The following is a 22259-nucleotide window of genomic DNA, read 5'->3' on the forward strand; positions in this document are numbered from 1 at the left end:
TTGAACAGCTCATGAGGTGTTCTTCACTGGGAATAGGATGCTGGATGTTATCTGCGTGCTATAATATGAACAAATCTGTACTCAGTTTGCCTTTCTCGTTGCAGAGATGTTACTTTTACCATTTTTCCATACAGGATTTCAAGAGTTAGGTCAGTGTATAAATGTATTAGTATAACAACCTTTGGCTTCCTTTAAACTGGTACCAACTAAATATAAAACCCACAGAAATTTCAGAAAAACACTGCCTGTATATGCAATTTATTGTATTAGCAGAATACTTTAAATCCTTATCCAACCTGATGTAGGTGGTCTTCCCAACGGATAAGATCTATGTGGTTTTGGGGGAAGATGTCTTTGAGAAAATCAAGATCCAAGTCAGGGGTTTTGATCAGTGTGAAGCCTTCACTTCTGTGGGGTTTAGTGGTGTTCTTTCTTTTTTAAGATTGGTAACTGTAATTACTGCATCCTCTGGTGCTCTAAAATCAATCTTTAGGAGTGCCTAATAATTTCTAAATAAGCTATTAGGTAGGAAATAACAGAGTGTGACCCTGTTTCTCACCCCACAATAATTACTTGGCACTTGCATTGGGCAATTTCAAGAGAGTGATTGATATCTTGGCAATTTAAGTCATTAGTTTTTAACTCTATGAAAAGGATCTTTGTATGAGCAGATCTCCATAGTGATTTGTGTAACACATTCTTTCTGAAATATTTTGGTAAACTGCTGGTCTTCAGAGCACACAGATCCTATTTAGGGATCCCTTTTGTTACCAACCAGGAAATTCTTTATGAGTTTTTGAACAGTTTCTGCTACTATATATTTCTAAATAATCCTCCATGTCTTCTAAGGTTATGAACACAGGTCTGAGCCCGTAAGACAACAGGATGGGAGGGCCCATGGTAAGGATATTTAGCCTAGGACTTGGGGGGCCCTTTTCCCTGTCCTGCCATACTTCTGGGATTTCAGGAATATTGCTGAGACACCCATTGCCTCTGCTTTCGGATAGTAAGCTAGGAATACCAGTGTTACATTGCTGTACAAGGATGAATGCACTGACACACTATAGGGCAGAGGATATGTAGTGCCTTACATGTGCTGAATACCTTTTTTTAATGCCTCTGATCAACAGACTGATGAGAGATATTAGTTGTTTAGCATAAGTAAGTTTAAAGTAGACTGAGTTACACCAAGTTATAATATTGTGGCTTTAATATGGGGTTTTTGCTTTGCTTGCTTAGCATGAGTACCTAGATTACATAGGCAATGAATTTTTAGACTCTTTCCACATCACAAACTGATAGAGAAACAGAAGCTACGGCACTCAGAACTCTATCTACTAACACTACCAGATAGCAGAAATTACCAGTCAGAGATTTGTGAAGCACTTTGAAAACTCTGTGCTCATGGAGTAATGTAGGAACAGATCTATGAAGTGCAAGGAGATGGTGAAGGAGGGAGTATTGCCCTTGTCCTCTATGAACTGTCCATTATCACTTCAGGAGCTTGCAGGCTCTTTACTGGGACTTTTTCCCATTTTCTGTGCCATCCCTCACTGTACGTGAAGGAAAGATCAGTGGGGAGGGCCTCGAGCTGGGGTTCCCTGTCGCCACAGGAGGCGAGGTGGGAAGACCCTTTGAAGAGTAACTGTCTGAGTCTTCAAACTGTATTTACCGGAGCGAAATTAATTGCACGAATAATCTGTAACTCTCCGGCTCGCTGCCCGGCGCCGGCCACGCCACGCCCAAGATGGCGGCCGAGCCGCGAGGGCCGCTCCCCAAGCGCCGTTCCCTTCCGCGCCCGCCGTGCGCGGCGTTACGGCTCCGGCGGGAAACGCGGGAGGGTATGGCGGAGCCGCCGGAAGCGGCGGGCGAGTTTCGCGAGCGGACCCAGCAGGGCGGAAGTCGCTGAGGCGAACGGGGGTGGCGGCGGCAGCGAGCGACGATGAACAACAAATTCGACGCGTGAGTGTCACCCCCGAGCGGCCCCCGGTGCGGGCCCTGCACGGCCCCGAGCCCCGCCGGCGCCTCCCGCCGCTGCCCCGGCGCCGGGCGGGTGAGACGCGATGAGTCACGGGGCTACGCACAGCCCCGTCCCTGCAGCCGGGGCCCGGCCTGGCCCCGAGGGGACGCGGGACCGAGAGGTGCGGGCGGTGGGCCGGTGGCAGGCCTGCACCGGGGAGTTGCGGGCCGCTTCGCGGCCCTGCTTGTCTCTCGTTTTTTCCGACCCCTGGCAGGGAATGGGGCGGGCGGAGCGACCTGTGGGGTGCCGGGTGCTGGCGCGGTGTCTGCTCGACCGAGGCGCTGCCTCTGCAGTGCTGGGGGGCGTGGGGAGCGGGGTGGGCAAGAGCCAGCAGAGGTGCGGTGACAGGTCTTCGTCTGGGCCCCCTGAATAGCAGGGAACCCTAACAAGTAACTGGGGTTTCCTGTAGCAGATCAGTATCCAGCACAAACTACTTGAGTTTGTTCCAAAAAGCTGTTTCGTTGTTCACTTCGGCTTAAAAGTGCTTGCCCAAGATGCCTGTGATGGGCATGAAAGTAAGAAGTAGTTTTTACTGTGTGGGTTGTCAAGTGTAGACATCCAGACTGTGGTGGCCCTTGTACCACGGAGGAGCTTTGGAGCAGAGAACTACCTGGGCTTGGTATGAACCTTCTCCGCTGTCTGATGGCTCTCTTTATTTTTCTTTGCCAGATTGAAAGATGATGATAGTGGAGACCATGACCAGAATGAGGAAAATAACACACAGAAAGACAGTGAGAAGGAAAAGAACGATCGTGAGAAACCACAGAGTACTACCAAGAGGAAGGTGTGGTGCTGGCATCTGCACTCCACTGCCAGGGCATGGGTTGGCAGTGCTGGGGAGTCAATCCTCAGTTCAGGGATAAGGGAAATATGTCTTGGAGGGCTGTGATCTCAGTACACTGTTACTGCTGCAGTGAAGACAGAGGGACTGTGTTTGATTTTGGTAATTTGATGTCACTTGTGGAGGTCTCTCATCTGAGGGGTGAGTGCTCGCTTCACTAACATAGATGGTACCCTGCCAGGCCTTTTAATGGAAATGAGTAATAAGGCTTTATTTTCATCCAAAAACAAATTTGGAAGAGGACAGCGGGAAAGGACTCCTGTCTGACAGGACAGTAGTGGCTTGAAGGTGATTTAGCAGGCAGTGTTTGTGACACTGTTGAAATATCTTTTAAGATGTGTCCCTGTGTGTAATGTAGCCTGGTGAAGAAAGCATAAGGCATATATCTCCCCTGGTTTGGTTTCTTTTTTTTCATCTTGTTTAGGAAAACTCCTCTGTCTGAAGTAATGCAACCCTTGTAAACTTGCCAAAGTCAAGAGGAAAGTAGAGATTTAAACCCTGGTAACTCCTGTAACAATATCAAGTAGTACAAGATAAGGGCTTTGATTGGGGTATTCTCTGTAAGTTTTGACTCCTGGCTAGTGAGTTCTCATTAGCCTCTTTTGTGCTCATTAGAAGTATTTTTACTCAGAAATCAGTGTTTTGGAAATTGAAAAGTGATTGCTGCCCGCTGCTGGTGATGGGTTCTGCCAAAGCTGACATAACAAGTTCTTAGATTAATCTTCCCAGAGCACTGGGGTGTTGGTTGCTGCAGGCAATTGGTGTCACCAAAGAGTTTTAATTGCATTTGAATCATGATTCATTGCAAGTGGGGTTCATCCTTCCCAGAGGAGGAAAGTGTCTTTTTTTTTTTTTTCCTTAATTTGAAAAAGTTCAAGGTCTCACATTTCCCTTTTTAGTTTGTCTTTTTTTTTTTTTTCCTTTGAGACAGGCACAGGACTAAAAAGAATTCAGTCATGATGCCTCTGAGGGCTTGAATGGTTGCTTTTATATGCTGTAAATGCAATTTTTCCCATTCCCCTTTTTAGAGGAGCATACGAGGGGTAAACAAGCTTTTGTGTTCTGCAGGCTGTGGTGCCGGGGCCAGCTGAGCACCCCTTGCAGTACAACTACACCTTCTGGTACTCGCGACGCACCCCCGGGCGGCCCACCAGCTCCCAGAGCTACGAGCAGAACATCAAACAGATCGGCACCTTTGCCTCCGTGAGTACCCCCTGTGCCCCCTGCACTCGGGCACAGCCTGCTCCTCCTGGCCTGCTCCCTGGCTGCTGCCTCTGTGCACACGCAGGCCGTGCTCCTGGTGGCACTGAGTGGTTTGCCAAGGCAAATGAGCTCTTGAGTTTCAGCAGGAGATGTGTCTTCAGCACTTTTCCTCTGCCCTGTGCTAGACCTCTGTGCATGGTAGTAGCTGGTATAATAGTAGAAAAAAGAAAGAGCAGCCATATAGTTTATTTATGGCTGGAGCAAGAGAAGAAAGGAACAGCTGTTCTGTTCCATTTCTGTGCTGTCCCTCACACACTTCGCTCCACCCACATTCCCACCACACAAACTGTGTTTGGAATAAGCATCTGGCATGCTGTATTTGCCAACAGCTGGTGACCTGTTGTCTGTCTGGAAGTGATGGACAAGTGCCGTTTGATGTTGCAGTCAAGTTCATTAAAAGGCAAATTGCTCTTCCTTTCTCCTTCCGCTCTGTGGTTGCTTGTTCCTGGGATGAGCTGGAACATGTCCTGGTCAGGTGGTCTTGGGTTTTTGCATGGTGCTGTCGGAATAAACCTGCCCTCAGGAGCCCAAGATACGTAAGCAAAATGAGTCCCCATTACTGTTCTAGAGCCCAGGAAGTCTGTTGGCTGTTTTTCTTTCTTTTTCTTTTAAGTCTGGTGTTGGCCCAGTTTTTTCAGGGTCTCTTATATATGTTAATTTTGCACACCCGTACATATACTCTGTAATATGATAATTTATAAAAACAGTCCTTTATTCCTTCTGGAGGCTGCATAAAAATATGCCTGTCTGAGCAGCTGGGTTGTGTTATTGTATCCACACAGGATAAGGGTGGGAAGAAGAGCCTGTTGTGGTGGGTAGTTACTGCTCCTATTAGCCTGTGTGAGCAAGTACTTTCAGTTCAGGGGATGAAAAATGTGGCTGCTGCTTGATGTTCTGGCAATAACTTTTCAGTGTGATAAATCAGTGTAGACTTAGCATTGATTTTTAGCTCCTTAGAGGAAGAACATCTTGTTGAATATTCTGTTGTCTACACTTTGCTACAGAGAATTTGTTGCCATGGTCGGCTGCAGTTCTGTTAGGATGGAGAGAGACTGGCCAGCATATGTGATAATGTGTTTGGGTCCAAATTCTGTTTAAGGAGATGGAAGAGCAAACTTCAGAAAGAATTGTCTAGCTGAGTCTGTGTTCAGATTTATTCTTAGTTTGTCAGTGGAAAGCTCTAAAAGCTCTGAAATGTGAACCACTAGAGGGCACGTTCCTTCACTGTGGGAGTGTGATTTGCCCATGAGTGTTTGGACATGTCTGACAAAAATAGATTGCTTCTGACCCCTCTCCAGTCTTGGTTCATAATTTTATTGGCTATAAAAGCAAATTCCAGCTTGGACGGCAGAGGTCACAGATTGGAGTGGAATTCCAAGTGCTGACCGAGTCATTAAGGTCTCTGATAAAGTGCTTGGGGTGATGTCTGCCCCCTCCAGCTGCACTGCTGGTCTGCTTAATAGCTATTGTCTTACTGAGTGGAGTCTTCTTAAAATATGGAAATTAGTATAATCTCTTCCACTGCTTTGTTTAGTTTTAAAGATCCATCCTCTCTTACCCAGAGATTCTCAAAAGATAAATATGCTGCTTTTAAAACTATGAAACATAAATCCCTTCCCTTACAGTCAGATTGTCTCAAGCAGACATGGGGGTGCCAGAATGGAACTGGTTCAAGTGAAGTGGTCCGAGTGTACCATGGCAGACTGTAAAAGGAAGTAAGAGGTATTTAAATAAAAACTCTGAATGATGCCTCCCGATCTTAAACTAGCACCAGAATGTATATTTTGTCTTAAAATCTGCATACAGTAAAATTAAATACAAAAAAAAAAAAGGTCTTGTTTGAAGGCTTCTGCAGTTTCCATGGTCACAGAGAGCAGTGGTTGTGCAAGGTAAAGAGGCTTGGCTGTAGCTGATGCCTTTGACACATACCCAGTGATTGAAAGTTTGGGCAGTAGGAGTTAACAGATATGCTTGGAACTGTTCTCCAGAGCAGTTTAGCACAGATTTCTTCAGACAAACACTGAGTGACTTTAGAGTTACCTGTTGAATGTTTCAGGTGGTCACCTGGTAATGGAGCCAGTCAGAAACAGGCACCCAGGCTCTGACACTACTGTTGCCTTTTGTGTTGTCTAATCAACACCCTGGTGATGAGGGAGTAGAACAGAAGAGGGGAAGGTGGCTCTGGAGAGCTGGTGTAAAAATGGCAGCCTGTTTCTATAGAAATCTTGAACAGTTTGGGCAGCCTCACTGTGTGGTTGGTGTTGTTGCAGGTGGAGCAGTTCTGGCGGTTTTACAGTCACATGGTACGTCCTGGGGACCTGACGGGCCACAGTGACTTCCATCTTTTCAAAGAGGGCATCAAACCCATGTGGGAGGTGAGTTGGAGCTCTCATTTCTGCCTTGATATTTTCCCACAATATTTGGAGGGAACCTTCTACAGTGGAGGGACTCTTGTCATTAAATGGCACTCCATTAGATTTTCTTGGGTGAAATCCTTTTGTCTGGGTTTCCTGTAAACTTGTCCTCAGAACTCTGTCCGTGTAACCTAACAGTCCTGCTGCCAGAGAGGGGAGATGGGGAAGTTGCTAGCTGCACCCCCCAAAGGTTGCTGAACTGCCATTGCCAATGGAGGGGGTACCCCATAGCTACCTCCAGTGACAGCAGTGTAGGGCTTTCCTCTGGAAGGACTGGACCTCCCCAGCAAAGCTTACAAAAACCAGCCCTCCTTTTTCAGTCAAGGAGGTGCATATGGTTAAAAGCTTGGACCCAGAGCTGGAGATGGAGAAACAACTTTGCCTTTTATTTACTATTTGCTTTTTTTGTTTGTTTTGGTTTGGTTTTGTTCCAGGGCACTTAAGTTTGCTTCTATTTCTATCCAAGGCTGTTAAAAGAAATTTTAAAAGAATCTTTGCCCAGCAAATCATTCTCTCAGTTCCTGGCATGCTTCCAGCAATGACCAATAGCATTCACAATATAAGGATTTTATGTGTTTCTCTGAAGTATCTAATTATACTGCTTGGTCTTGAGAAATTTATATGTGACCCTCATTAGCAATTATTTTAAGCAAGGTATTTTATAGCCAGTTACTGCAAATACTATTTATATAAAACGTTTAACCCTCTTTGGACTCCTGGTGAGCAAATTCCTCAGACAATGTGTCGACCAGAGAGTCCCCAAGTTAATGATACCAGAATTTCTATAAAGCATTTCTCAGCAGACATTTTAAGATAGAGGTGGAGAGATTCTTTAGTATTTTTACTTCTGGCCCTACTTCCTTCTTATATTTCTAGAAGAGGACCTGAGATCTCACTTCTGGCCTTCCATTGCTGCATGTTTTGTAGGGCTTTGTTTATGCTTCTTTCTTTTCCAAACCAATCCTTAGTTACTATCATTCTTATAGGTACATATGTGCCTGTGTGTAGCTCTGATCTTTTTCTGCATCCATCTTTGTCTTTTCTGGTAAAGTCAGAAGCACTAAGCATAATAATCCCTGGTGATTTACTGGGCTGCAGATCATTATTACTCTGGTGAAGGAAAAGCAAATGCTTGACTGAACCAAAGCTTGTTTAACCTGAAAGAAAACTAACAACAACTGTAAAGCACCTGATACAGCATCTGCCTCCCAATCACTGCTCTCTCTCTAGCTTTGAACCTGCTTAAGCCACCTTTGAGATATTTTTAGCAATATCACTCTCTTCTGATGCCCATTAGTCACTGTGGAAACTTTGAAGAGTTAAACCCCGCTCCCAGTCTAAAGACTGTGATGTTCACAACTTGGAAAACAAGGGTACTTAACAGAAAGCAGTTTGCTTCTCACAGGATTCTGCCACATTCCTAGAACTTATATTGATTTGGATGGCTCCTGTCATGCTTTGAGGTTTGTCTGGAGCTGACACCTTCCCCTTTCAGGACAGCACATACCAGAAAAGTAGGAGTCAGGTGAATGCTGCTGTTATGCTGACACTTCCACGTTTCCTCAGGATTGCTTCGTTAGCATTTGCTGTCTCTCAGAGAGCAGACAAATGTTTCATTTTATCTGAGCCATGGAGAAGCTTTAAGGCTAAAATGAAATTAACTTTATTTCATGAAGAAGGGTTGGGCTGCCTTGCCTGGCATCGTCAAGGTGTGTCCCAGCTTGGCAGAGGTGATTGCTGGGGATTTGGAGAGGGATGTCCTGTTTTGTGCAGTCCCCTCTGCGTCATCCTTTGTTCTCTGTTTCTGTCCTAGGCCTGTCTTCCCTTAGCCTTCCTAACTGCCACCTCTTTGACTTGTTCCTACCTCTCTGTCCTCAGCTTTGGATGGAATTTGTTCCCCTCTCACCTTGTAAGATTTCCCAGCTACAGTGTTGTACCACTGAGAATGCCACAGTGTTCTGCACAGAGGAGGAGCTGCTCTTTGACATAGCTGTGCGTTCTGGGGAGCAGGGGAGGCTGTAGCAGTTTCCAGCTCTTTGTCAGCCTCAAGACACAGAATCACAATATTAAGGTGACACACTGGGTGTTTAGCATTAATTTTTTTTTTTTTACATTCTCCCTTCATTTTGGTCATTTCCCTGGGTCACCACAGTCTGGAGCAAACACTCAGCTGTATGATGTGTGATAATGTCAGAGAATAGGGTGGTCCTTTCTGTGCTAGCACATCTTGTGAGCCCGTTCCTGGAAATGTGGAAGGGAAATGTTTATCAATTTTTCGCTTGCTTTTGAAATACCGTTTTGCAAACTCTTTAGTGGCCTTCCATGCTCTATGATGAGGGGGCTCTCCTGTTTTACAGGCATCTTGTTTTCCAAGCAGAACTACATAGTCAGGGGATTAGAGAAATGGTGAATCAGTGTCAGGTTTAGGAGTAGTTTTAAAGTCCTTGCCTCTGGGTCTGTTTGTGAAAATTGTTAGGCTGGTGTTAGTCTTTGCTAGTGGAATCAAAACACTAGAACTCAAGTCATCAGAGCATAGAACTTTGTCTGGAAGACTGAGGGCCATTGTTTCAAGTACTTTGTATTCAAAGTAAGTGGTTTTCCTCTGTTTCTGTTTATATGGGGAGAAGTGAAATAAAATGCTTATGCTTGAAAATACCTTCCTTGCCCCACCTAATCAATATCTGCTCCTGTTTTTGGCTCTGCTGTCTTGTGGGTAGCAGAAAAATAGCTAGGAGTAAACAAATCAATTTATTTCCCCTCTTCCTAGGATGATGCCAACAAAAATGGTGGTAAATGGATTATCCGTCTGCGGAAGGGCTTAGCATCACGGTGCTGGGAGAATCTTATTCTGGCTATGTTGGGAGAGCAGTTCATGGTGGGGGAAGAAATCTGTGGGGCCGTTGTCTCTGTCCGATTCCAGGTGAGTGCTTTTGAGAACTGGCACATGCTTCCATGTGGCATGGCTGCAAAAAGCACCCTGCGCTTACCCTCCCATGCCGCTCCGCAGGAGGACATCATCTCCATATGGAACAAGACAGCCAGCGACCAGGCCACGACAGCCCGGATACGCGACACGTTACGAAGAGTGCTCAACCTACCTCCCAACACCATCATGGAATACAAAACCCACACCGACAGCATCAAGTACGTGTGCTGGCCAGGGGGGTGCTGCAGGTTGCATGTGTGCTCGAGCAGCTCGGTGCACGGCACGGGCGTTGGCAGAAGTGCTCGTGTGCGTTAGGGCTGTTCCTGCAAACTGAAGTGCAAACAGCAGCAGTTGTTGCCAGCGCGCTTTGAAAGCCAAATTCCTGTGTTGTTGTCGTGGGTGTTTGGTTCTATGAGCAAAACCTTTTTCTTTTTTAAATGTGTGATCCAGGGTTATTTTAACAATCCACCCAGCCTGTCACTCAGGTGATTGGCAGCCCAGGGTGGGACTGTGGCTTGATGTATTCAAAGACAAGATTGCAGTTGGGGGAGTCGAATAATTTGAATAAATAGAGATTCTGGGGAATAAAGTGCGGAAGCTAACAGGGATTTATGGTGCCATTAGACTTATAAATGGTCTTGGGAAAGTGCTGTGTGAATTTACAGTGCTGTACAAATGATTTCTAATCATAATAAATGTCATATATTAAGTCTTCCAGGCCTTGGTGACAGAGGCTCTTTAACAAGACTAGAAGATCATGGTACACAGAGAGCACAGCTGTATTTTTAAATAAATGTGTTATAGCTTACCATATCAGGCCATTCAGGGTGACTTTTATTTCCCACAAAGTGACAAAAAATTGCATATATAGGTTTTAGTTAGAGGTGAGTAATATGTTGTTTTTCTTTTTTTCTTAAGTGTATTATAAACTAATAGGTCATAATTGATTAAACTATAAACTGATTAGGTCATATTGGTTAATGACCTAATTGGTTAAATTAATACTTGGAAAGGTGCACACAGAAAAAGAAGTGAAACGAGTAAGATACTGATGTGGCAGAGAGCTTTCTAATCTTGCTTGTAATGAAGGTGCAAGTATCTTTCATGACTTTCTTTCATCATACTGGCTTGTTCCACATAATCATGCTGTCATCAGTCTGCTGTCAGACAGTTTGATGGGATCCATCCTGGTTCTAGCAGACAGCTGGCTTCCAATTTTGAGTGTGGGTCACTAGTAATTATACAGAAATCTCGTTGAAACTGCCTGTAGGCATTTAGTGTTCCATGTGGCCCACCCTCCTGTGTGTGTGAGAAAGAGAAAGAGATTATTTTTCCATGATTTTGCCACTAACGTTTCTCATGCACTTTTTGCCAGGAGAGGGCACTGTGGACTCTCTGTCCATGTAGGGAAATAGCAACGTGCTCATGTGAACACACAACAAAGTATTTTACTCCTGTTCAGCAGCAGACTGTGGACTGTGGTGATGCGGCTTTGTGGTGAGAGCAGGGAGGTGTTTGACTTTTCTCAGTCTGTAGTAAAAGCTGTGTGTGGAGCCAGCTGTCCTAAGCTATGGTGGTGGTTCATGTAGCAAGTGTAGAATAGGAATGATGTGGCCTTTCCCTTGTGAGCTATCACCACCAGCACGTCCTAGCACAGAGAATGCCGCTATAGCAGTGTTTGTTTTTCCTCTGACAGGTGTAAGGCCTTGAGTGATGGTGCATCCAGAAGTGTGGCCTCATTTCCCTACACCAGTGTAACATGCCGTGCTTGCTGCTCTCTCTTCCTGCATAGCATCCAAGTTTCATTTTGTGCTGCTGACGTGTGGTGCAAAATGAGCTTGTCTGAGAATAACAGGTGTTGGAGGTATCAAGTTTAGTAGCTCAGATTACAGCTGGGAACAATTCTTAAATAGAGGCCAACTGGTTTGTCTCCCACTCATTCTTCTGTGGGTAGGAGGGATAGTCAGGAATTGCTTTGATGATGTCCCAGTCAGGTAGGTTTAAGCAATTAACCTTCTGCCATGTAGGGCATCATGAAAGCCCCTTTTTTCCCATTGCCTTGCTTAAGCTGCAGCAGTCTGATTGCAATGCTCTCCAGCATCTCCTTCCAAAAGCACTGGTGTAAATGCAGAGCAGAACTGCAGTCAGTGGAGTTTCTGTGTAGTGATGCACAGACCAGCTTCTTGTGCCTCTCTTGCCTCTCTAGCAGGCAGCAAGGGGCAGCAGCTGCAGAGAGGTGATGGTGACTGCTTTGTGACAGAGAAGAGCGGGCAGCCCCCGCCTTCAGTCTGGCTCTGCTTGGATAAGCTTCGTATCATTAAGGTTCACTCACTAATAAAGAATCTCTTGTGTAACTAGTTCTATCCTCCATGAAGTCTGGCTCCTTTTCCTCACCCATCTATCAAGTCCTGTTGAAATACTGTCCGTCATGAATAAACTCCACTTATGCTGCACATGTACCATGTGATTTATGACTGGGGAGGGCTTTCTAGCCAGCACTCTATATTCACACTCTGGCTGTGTTTCATGAAAAGCTCTAATGGAAGAGCTGTACTCTAGGCTTTGTCAGGGCTGCCTTTTGAGGGGGGGCTCATGGCATTTTTCATTTGTATGGGCTGCATCTCTCCACTGGAGCTCTGCTCATGTGCGGGGTTTGATTGGCATTGATTGTGCTTCAGGGAAGGGAGCATGCTTAGCAAGAAAAGAACAGGCATTTCTCAAAACCTTGACTTTTAGGTAGTGAATTGACCTGGATTAGGCTTTTGACACTTTGTAAATGAATGCTTCTGTAGAAATTTCTAGCATGCTTCCCACTGTGGAACCTGAGCTGTGTTTCAGGTTTTGTATATTCCTTTTGTGATGATGCATTTCATATTAAATAATTTCTAGACACCATTTTTCACAAGTTGTCAGTGAGGCTGCAGCCCCCTTTGTTTCAGAAAGTGCTGGTGCTGCCAAGCTGCATCTGAAAAGTACCTGTTGCGTCACAGCTATTCCAAGGAGCTGTTCTGCATTCTGTCCTTCCTGCTCTCAGTGGTGGGGCTTGTGCATTTAGCTAGATAAGCAGATCTTTCATTGCAATTTTCCTGTGTTTGTCCTTTCTCTTGCTCGTGATATTGACAAGCTGCCTAAATCCCAGCGAGTAGAAGGGTCAGCCTGGTCTGTATGAATTTCCAATCTTGCTAGGAAAGCTAGAACAATCTCTTGGACTCTGCTAAATTCTAGGGGATTTATAGTACCTTAGACGTTACAGTGCTGAGCACCTGAAGAGAACATATGTGACATTGTGTGGGCTACCTTGTTTCAGTAGCTGGAGAGAAATTGCTTCTCTTTGTTCCCTCAGAGGTGCACTAAGAGTGGAGCACTCAGATGCAGTGAACCACTTAATAGGTTCAGTTCATCAGTGTTGTTAACCTTGGAGGTGACAAGGTCCAGAAGTGACAGTGACTTATGGACAGTGGTACTTCCTGTGGCTTGGAATTAAAGGCAAAATACCCAATCTCTTTTGCTGCCATAGCAGCAAATGCTTAAAAGCAGAATGTTGCCAACCACAGCCTAGCCATGTCTCAGCAAAGCCACTGAAAATATTCAGGTATCTGCAGTTGGGAGAGGGGTGGAGGGGAAGTGATCACTTTCACATTTGACTTTGAGCATTGCAGCATGAAGTTCGTGGCTGCCTTGCATACACCTTTGCTCTGCCTGGGCTTATCAGCCTTTCTTTTCTGCACTGATAACTGTGTGGACAGTGACCATCTCCTTTCTTGAGAGCTCTCACCCACAATACTGTCCAGGAATCCCAGGCAAATTTAGCAACACTGCTTCCAGTGCCAGGAGAGACCAGAGCAGTGACCATCAGCAGGTTGCCACTGAGCAGGCTGGTGTGGAAATGTTTTGGTTGCTGTGTGACGTTACAGATTGTCCTGTCAGCTCTAAAGCAAGGCTGCTTTTTCTGAAAACAAAGCTTCGCTTATTCCTAAGTGCCTGCTGCAGTGAGAGCTGATCAGGGTATAAAACTATCCTTTCCTTTCAAAGTCACCAGTGATAACTAATGGGATGGCTCGAGTAAATGAGAAGAATAGTTGATCTTAATAGAGCTGGCACTGGGTTCGTTTCACTGCAGGCAGTTGGAGGAAATGGCCTCAGACTATATTGTAGGTAGGAAACAAGAGGCTATCCTATGGAGGGAATAATGTACTATAAGAAGATGGCAGGGGTGAGGTTCTCAGGACAAAAAGAGAGGAATAGCAAAAAAGTGAGGAATTAAGAAGAGAAATCCCTGCGGAAGTGACAGGCATTGTGCAAGAAGATCAGTGTTTATGAGACAAGTAAGCTGCTGGTAGGGTGCTTGTGAGGTCTTCATTGTCACAGCAGAGTTCAGCTAATCCTGTAACTGTTGTGGTTTTAAAGCATTGGTTTTAATTTGCTTGCTAATTTCCAAAACCTTAGGAGAACTCCTCAGTGCTGCTGTTCTACTTGTGTCACCTGTTCCTTTGACTGTGTCTTAAATGGAGTGGGCAGGGTTAACCTTGCCTAAAGAGAAATGGTTTGCAGATGGGACCTTCACACATTGTCTGATGCCTGTCAGGGGAAGGCAGGGTGCCTTGGGTCTTGCCAGCTCTAGAGCTGCATTGGTTCACCCTCAACCATTCAAGTCTGAGAACAGGAATAAAATCTAGAGGAGAGCAGTGAGGTTCCAGATCTGATAGCTGTCATCTTTTCCTGAGTCTCTGCAATACTGGCTTCATTCATTTATCACTCCATTCTCCAGTTCCAGTAATGTTTCCCGGTGGTACAAGTCTAAGAGCACTTGCATAGACCTGGTCTTTGAATTGATGGATTCAGTGATTGATTCTCCATCAACATAATATGCTTTATTCAGAAGTGTACATGACTTTGTGAAAGGCTTCCTTATCTTGGTGGCCTGTCTCTTACCAAAAAAGTGCCTATAACCTATTTATTTTGTGGTTGTTTTTTCTCAAGGAGGTCAGTTTAGTTGTGTTTATTTAATTGTGTTATATTGCCTTTGCTCCAGGTACTACCAGACAGGTGAAAGAATTATTTCAGGCTAGAAGACTACCCTAGATGTTTTTTTCAAGCTCTTTGTCACATAGTTCTTGTCTGCCTGTGAACAAATCCCAGGGGAATCACCCAGAAAGAGGTTGTGCTGCTCTGGACACCTGCGGAGTGTAGTGAGTGGTCACTGTGCTGGGAGGTTCCATGTGGGCTGGTGAAAGAGACAGACCTTGGTGCCCTTTGTAAGGTACCATAAGTGCACTCTGAGCTCTCTGAATCCTTTTTAGCTGGGGAAGGAGAAGGTAAGGAGCAGGGTTGCACAGAGAAATACTGGAGGCAAACTACTGGGACTTAATTGAGGATGTCTGCAGAAAACAGCTAGTGCTGCTTGCACAATAGTGATTTGGAAAGCCCCTTGAAGGAACTAAGACCGCACTTCCTCTTTTTGCTGGAGTCTTCCTCTTTTTTTTTTTTTTTTTTTTTTTTTCCTTCTTTTTTTCCCCCTTCTGAGGTGATAGTGGCTTATTTTCTCTCTTTTTTTTTTTCCCCTCCAACTTACTTGCTGGGGCTAAGGGAGCTCTGTCTGTGTCCTGATCCTGGGCAGTGGGGAAGAAGGTGGGAAGTTTCAACAGTTGTGGGTCAGGAATGAGTGTGGAAGAACAGTTCTGGCTGGCTTTGTTTAGCCTGCTAACGTTTCCATTTCCCATCTGTTCAATGGAATAATCTAAGTGTTGGGGATCAATTCACTGAGTATCTGATCGCTGTGCAGACAGTACAGCAATAAGGTACTAAAAATGTCTATACATAAAAATAACCTCTTAGACTCTCTGGCACTGTGCCTTTGGCATGTCACAGGTCATAAAGATTCTGCCAAATGAAATTAACTGGCAGCCTTGTTCAGTATGGAATGAGAGCAGTTTGCTCTCCTAGCGTAGTTTAGGTACATTAGGGCAGACACATCCTGGTGGATTTTTTCAGTCAAGTCAGCAGATAGTTGGAGTCATTAGTACTATAATACATATGAAGGTCTTGAATTAAAAATTCTTGGCTGGAAGAGCTTTTTCTTTCTGTCTGTGAGGACAGAGATGAAGGACTGTGCATGATGTTATTGGGATGTTGGAACAAGGAACTCCTTAGTGTGAAAGTGGTAATAAATTATCGACTATGTTGACAAGTAATCTGCCCTTGTGTTCTTTTTACTGAGAAGTTACAAGTTTGGGACAGCTATGGGAGACGAAAGAGAGATGTGATTGTGGGTGATGGGAATGTGGTAGAGATACAAGGGAGGTTGGAGGGAAGACATGAAGGTGGAGACTTTGACAAGTCTGGAAATGTGCAAAGATTACCAGCAACTAAGAGGGCTTCAGATTCAGTGTTTCTCTTCTCCCTAACTTTCTTCTGGAGAGAGGCTGTGGACCCCAAGGTCTCTGTGTTTATTTGGGCTATGACTTGCTGGGAAAGAGCATGTGACACCTGGGCTGCTTTTGCAAATGCCATTTGGGAGCTTGACTCTGAGGCTCAGGTATGAGCCAGGTTGGTGGTCTGGTTTTGGTACAGATGCTGACTACACAGAGTTTCCACTTCTGGACTCTCCTATTGTGTTGCAGTGGCCTGATGAGGCAATGCACAAACCAAAATGTGAAGTAGCTGAGCAGTACCAGCAAAAAAATCTAGAGGGTGGTCTGAGTTTTTGGTTGACCTGGGTTCTCTTTAAGGTCCCTCCAGCTCCATGGGACTCTGCGGCTTCAGAAAATGGCTTGGCACATTCTGTAGGCACCAGTACATGGAGAACTATGAAGTTCTTTGATGTCTCTGATCCTAGAAGATAACAGCCATGCTCACATTAACCTCAGCATGTTTTCCCTGAGAGGGTTTTCAGTATGCTGCCTTCATAAAACCGACAGCAATTTTTCAGTCTGCTGCGTTCATCCGTCAGTAATGTTCTCCACCAGGGAAAGCAGTGTTGGGCCTGTCCCTCTAACTTACCTAAAAACATTTTCATTTCAAATAGTTGTGATGTTTTTACTGGGTTGTCATTAACAACGCAGTTTTACACTAGGAAATGAGAGTTCCTGTTAACAATTGGATTCTGCTGCCTGATCAAAGAATTTCCTAAGAACTAAGCTGTGTGGCATTGAAGGAAGCCCCTTTTGGGGGGATTACATGCGTATGTAGTACGTGGCAAAGCATGAGGCCAGTAACTGGCTGAGTTTAACCAGCCAAGGAATGTGATAATCCTCGAGAAAGATGTAACATGGGCTATTTTATGAGCAATAGGAAATGGATATTCCATTTGTGACTAGGAAGGTCATACCTGTCTCTGGGTATTAATGTGGCTTTATCACCAGTAGCCAGTGGGAACGCTTCATGTGTGTGCAGAACGCTAAAGCTGCCTTGTGCTGTCAGATGTTTGGCTGGATTTTAAGGATGCTTCTATCCACTAGGGCTATCAGAGAATATTGCCTTGCTCTCTGAAGACAAGTGCCTTTTAAACGTTATTCAATGTTTCTGCTCTCGTTAAAAGTTAAGAAGCCTTTGATCTGAAGTGCTATTTTTTGGTTTTATTTCATTTTTTTTCCCTCTGGCTTGCCAGGGCCTGGGAGGAGTTTCATGGCCTGGTGAACAGCAGTGGCCGCTGATCGAACGCTCCCCCTCCCTCTGTCACACCCAGGGTAGGGCCTCATCTTTCTTCCTATGTGACTTCATGGCATACCTCTCAGCTTCCAACCTTCTTCCCATGGGCTGGCATGTTCTCTTGTCTTAGGGGCCTGATGGTGGGCCCATTCTGCTATTTGTTCTTTTCCAAAGGTCAAAATTACTTTTAAATTTTTTGTTTGACCAGACACCAGCATTTTCTGTTGAGGTGCTGTGTGCTATTTTGCTAATGTGTCCTTCCTGTGTATGAGGCACTTGTATCCCAGACATGGTCCCAGGAGGCTGAGAGGTATGTCTTCAGCTTGGGTGTGTTGCCTAGAGTTGACTGTAAGCAGGTATGGAATGGTAAATGAATCCTAAGCACATCCAGAGGGTGAACACAGAGAGGCACCTGGGGCCTGACATACAGCTCTTTAACAGTGGGCTGAAACAGAATAAATTAATTGGTCAATAAAAACTTGTTCAGGAAGGACACGCAGTAGCTACTGTAGGTAGAAATAATAATGTTGTGGCTAATGAGACAACCACCCTCTACTGCTGGTAGAGTCAGCCAAGATGTGTGGAGAAGATAGCAGCCCAGGGCTGCTGGGAGCCTCACAGCTCAGGTTGGTTTTCCCTGCAGTGCCCAACCTTCCCTGATAGCAGGCCCTTAAGAAGGGCCAGCAAGAGGCCTGGCCATGAGAGTTGAGTTGATTGTAGCCAAGTGGGATCACTGGATTGCTGAGTGCCAGAGGAGAGGAATCTACTGGAAGGAAGCATTTACGTTGCCCAGTTCCCATAACTGGGCACTGGAATGTAGTTGCTCCAACACAGCTGAGCTCTGAGGAGCTGCTGGGGATCCCAAAACCTCCCTCAACGGCACTTGGCAAGCAGTGTTCTCATACCTTGCTCTGGAGTCATGGGTGAAAATAATACCTCTCTCCTCACAGGTTTGGCTTTTTGTGAGGATCAGTGTTTACAAAATACTATACAGGCACTTGGTAGTGTTGTTATTGTTAGATGACATTCACGTGTCCTTCTGGAAGAGGAAACCAGGTTACTTAATGATATGCCAGGCTCTGAAGGCAGCAACTGTGCCAAGGGTACGGGAAAACAGTGGCAGAGTTCATTTAGCTCTTGGCTGTATTGGGTGGCTGTGCTGAGCAGAGATGAGCAGAGGGCCTGGGGCAACCCAATAAAAGCAAAAGGAGGGAAAATATAGGGAAAATCTGTCCACTGAAGAGCTACCTAAAGTGTGCTGTCCCCCTGAGGTAGATGGCACAGATGAAAGTCCAGTATGGGATAGAAAGCCAAACCATTGTTGCAAATTAACCAGAATCCAGTTAATGAATCCTGAATCACATTCCCAAATGGCAGCCTAGCCTGCTTTTCTGGCAAGTGCAAAGGTGAAGCCCACTCTTCTGCAGCATGGTTTTTGCTGTCAGGTCGTAACAGAGTAACTTTTTTAACTCTAAAAAGTGGTTTTTACTTCCTTCTGTTCTTCCAGTTCTCCAGCCCACCTCCTGGAGGTGTTCCAGCCTGTGCTGGTACTGCTGCCATGCAGCTGCTGGCAGCACACAATGATAGCTCACGGGTTTGAGTGGAATTTCACAGTCCTGCACAGCACCTTGCTGCTGAAGTTCCTGCCTTTGCTCTTCAGCTATTTGGTGTGGTATGTCCTGGGGCATCCCTAAATGTTTTGGCTTGGGCAACTTACAGCCCTGTCCCTGTTTATGGGAAGAGCTGCTAGACCTATCCTCTCAAAGTAATTGTAATCTCCTTTTTTTCCAACACACTACCTATTAATGTGGGAGTATGCTTTGCCTGTTGCTGCTGCTCAGAGGCTGGCAGTAAGCAATAACAGATTTCTGTAACCTGCCCCATCTTCAGTTGCTGCAGTGCCATGAGACTGTACTGAGGGAGGTTGTAGACCAGCACTCCTTCCTTGGTCAATAGCCCCTGAGGCTCATGGCTGTACTCTTGAGTGAATAGAAGCTGCTGAAGAAACTTGTCTGTTTAAACTTGAGGGAAACACCCTTTCCAGATTAGATAATCTTTTAAAGTAGGAGATATCAGAGAGCTAAACTTGTTGACAGTGTGACAAAAAACGAGGGACAGAGGCAGGGGGAGGTTGGTCTGATAGTGTATTTGTGCTCCAAGCAGAGTCCCTGAGATAAATGTTTGCTAAGGAAGAGACCTTGCAAGTTGTTTAAACAGCAGAATCCTTCAGGGAGGTTTCCACATTCTATAATGTGCTTTGCTCACAGGAGATGACAATTTTTTCTTCTCATTGAATGGGGATGAACTAGGATCTCCCTCTGTTCCAGGGGTTCTGGAGTGACAGCTGACTTGTGTGAGAAGTCTGTAGTTAGGAAGATCTGCATGGGAGATTTAACAAGTGTTGATTTTGAGTGATGTACTGGGATGGCAACACTGGTAGCTGTAGTGGGGAGAATGGGGAGGTGCTGTGATCTGAAGGAATGCACATCTTTAACCACTTTTTTTCTTCCCTCTGTTTTCCAGGGATAATTCAAGCTTTCGAAACACAAAAATCACATTGTGAGAACAAGAGTTGGCACTAAGCTCCTCTCTCCGTGTTGAAAGCACTGAGAGTGGCCTCCAACCTCTGAAGGGACTCATGGGCCACTCTCGCACTCCTCCCTGGGGGAAGGATCCATCTGAAGCCCTCCAGCAGCGGTGACAATAGAGGCCGATTTTGTCTTACACAAACTTTTTTTTAGCAGTGGGGCGGGAGGCAGCCTTTCAATTAGCGGTGGGCCCTTGGGGCCACATCTTGCAGCACTTTCCTGTCTTTCTCTACATGGCACGCAGGATCTCTGGAATTCTGCCTCAACATCAGAGCCTTTTGCTGAGGGATACCAGTATTATAAATCTCTCTGCAGCTGGGAGGAGCATCCCAGTTGAGAGTCAGCCCTGTGGTTTTCAAATGCCCCTTTTCAGTTCTGCCAATAAATTATTGGGTCTCTTTGTTTCTTTCAGTCTCTCATTTTTTGGCTGTGTCTGAAATTCAGTGTGGTGGTATTTCTCTAAGCTGCTTGTTTTGTCTTTGCCTCTTCTTTATACTCCCAGGTTAGCAGTGCCTTGTACCCTCCCCTGTTTGTTATGGAGAGGGATTTAAGCTTCCCTTAAACCAGGACAAAGAGATGTTTGGTGTCAGTTGCCTTCACTCTGTCTGTCTCGATGGAGAGCCAGCAGCACTGGCTGAATTCAGGGCCAAGCCTGTTTCTGGTGTGCACTGGTGTTTGTAAGTTCTCTGGCCACCTGGGAAACTGGGCCCCCAGTGGGTTTAGGAGAAGAGGGCGATGGCCCAGCCTGCTGCTCATAGCTGTGTGACAGCTGTGACCAGAAGAGAGGCTGGGCGTGACCCCCTGTCCTCCGAGGTGAGCCTCAAATGATGGGTTGCTGCCTGGAAAGCCAGCATGGCTGCAATTTGGATGCCACGGAAACAATAGGAGCTAATAATTTCCTCTGATTCTGCTTGACTACAACACTAATTGTACTCATTAACAGCTCCAGCCTTTTCTCCTTTTCCTTGGGGAATCGCACAATTGCCTTTCATTTTTAATGGAGCCTTTGCCTTGGGCCCAGGAGGGGAAGCTGTGGCCAGTGATGGGGCACATCTCCTGCCCCATGTGCTCTGTGCAGTCCCCCAGGAGAAGGGGCTGCTTGGGCCAATCTGCTCGTGACTGCAGAACCAGCAGCCCATGCCTGGGACAATTACCAGCCTTGGGGCCTGGGAGACATTCAGCCTTATGACTCCAATTGCAAATTCCTTGTCTTACTATTGAAGTCTAGATTGAAAGCAGCCAGGACTGGCAGAGAAAACAGTTTAAAATATTCAGTCTTCTGAAGGGTTTGTTTTCTTTGTTGAGAGCGTCAGTTCTAGGCTGTCTCTAGGGACATTTCTTGCACTGACAGCAATGACTCCCCATGGTCAGGTAGTTAGCACCTGGCTGAGCAAGGAGCAGGGCTGTTCCCCAAGCTGTAGTGGCATCCCTCTCTAAGTTTCTTGAGACCCACGGTCCTGTTCCTGCTTTTGGCACTTGTCACCAGCTCTCAACCAAATGCTCTTTTCCAGACAAGGTTTGTTTTCCCTGCTGCGAACAGGTACTACTATGGCTGCTACTTAAGATTCCTTTTAAATACAACTCTCTCCTGCTGCTCTCCAGTATTTGTTAGGGGGGATTTAGTTGCAATTACATTTGGCAATCTAAGCAAAAATAGCCTTACAAGGCAGGGCTGAAATACTAGCTGCAGGTTCCTTTTATTCTCAGCACATTTAGCTTTTTGCAGATGACATCACTTAGGGCTTTAGTCCTGTTTTTGTGCCCAGCTGTGCATCGTGTCCACCTCTGTTATTTCGTGTACTCGCCCACTTCTCGCCTCTGATGCCCCTTGTCTAAGCTGGTGCTGATGAGTGCAGGCTTGCTATTAAATCTGAAAATGCTGCGGTCCTGCTGTGCTCGCCCTCAAATATGCTTTGTGAGTGAGCTGTGGAAGAGCCCGTATCAGGGAGGCTGTTCCTCTCCTCCCACTGCCCCCGTGGTTGAGATTTAGAGGAACTCAGCAGAGGTTCCTCTTGCTCAGCCTTGAAGAGAGTGAGCTGGCTGGGTGTGGAGTTTGTCCTCTTTAAGGCTACTTTTCCTGAGGTCAGGAAAAAAGTGGTTGATCAGTGCCAAGTACGAGGGGCCTCCTAGAGCCTGGAGGGGGATGGAGCCAGACTGGTTTTTGAGCTGGACTTTTGGTTTGTGGTCCCCTGTGTCCTGCTAATGAGAATGGTGAAAACACCAGTATGAGGTTGTTTGTGAAAGGAAGGAGCTTCTGTCATGCTCTACAAAAAGGTTTCAGATCCTCTTCATTCAGGAAGGAAGCCTCTAGCCATGGGAGCCTCAAATCTGCAGTGAGTCAAGACCTTTCCTGCTTTCGTTATCCTAAAGGCTTTGAACACCCTTGAACTTTAAATCCCTGCAAAGTGGCTTTTGGGGAACTGGAAGAGCTTTGAGCCCTCGATCCCAAAGAAAAGCATTCCCTTGAGTTCTTCTTTCCCAAGGGGATGCTGAGCTGTGGTGGGCTCGTGGGCCCTGGGTGACTTTGGCTGCAGCTGATCTGACGGGGGCTGATGGTTCT

The 22259-nt window shown here is 45.8% G+C and overlaps 1 protein-coding gene across 2 annotated transcripts; it reads left to right on the forward strand.

Annotated features, from left to right (window-relative positions):
• The first annotated feature begins 1802 nt into the window (after positions 1-1802).
• EIF4E2 (eukaryotic translation initiation factor 4E family member 2) lies at positions 1803-20105 on the forward strand. 2 transcript variants are annotated; one of them, XM_068200529.1, is made up of 8 exons: positions 1804-1962; positions 2690-2804; positions 3930-4064; positions 6395-6499; positions 9306-9458; positions 9546-9682; positions 17071-17149; positions 19635-20105. In XM_068200529.1, exons 1-7 carry the CDS (start codon positions 1943-1945, stop codon positions 17114-17116), a joined length of 711 nt encoding a protein of 236 aa, XP_068056630.1. In that variant the 5' UTR covers positions 1804-1942; the 3' UTR covers positions 17117-17149; positions 19635-20105. The 2 variants fall into 2 exon arrangements, with proteins under 2 accessions (XP_068056631.1, XP_068056630.1); XM_068200530.1 differs by lacking the exon at positions 17071-17149 and having other exon boundaries at positions 1803-1962.
• Positions 20106-22259: the final 2154 nt, after the last annotated feature.

This window comes from Anomalospiza imberbis, chromosome 10 (genome assembly GCF_031753505.1).
Source record: "Anomalospiza imberbis isolate Cuckoo-Finch-1a 21T00152 chromosome 10, ASM3175350v1, whole genome shotgun sequence".
NCBI classification, from domain to species: domain Eukaryota; kingdom Metazoa; phylum Chordata; class Aves; order Passeriformes; family Viduidae; genus Anomalospiza; species Anomalospiza imberbis.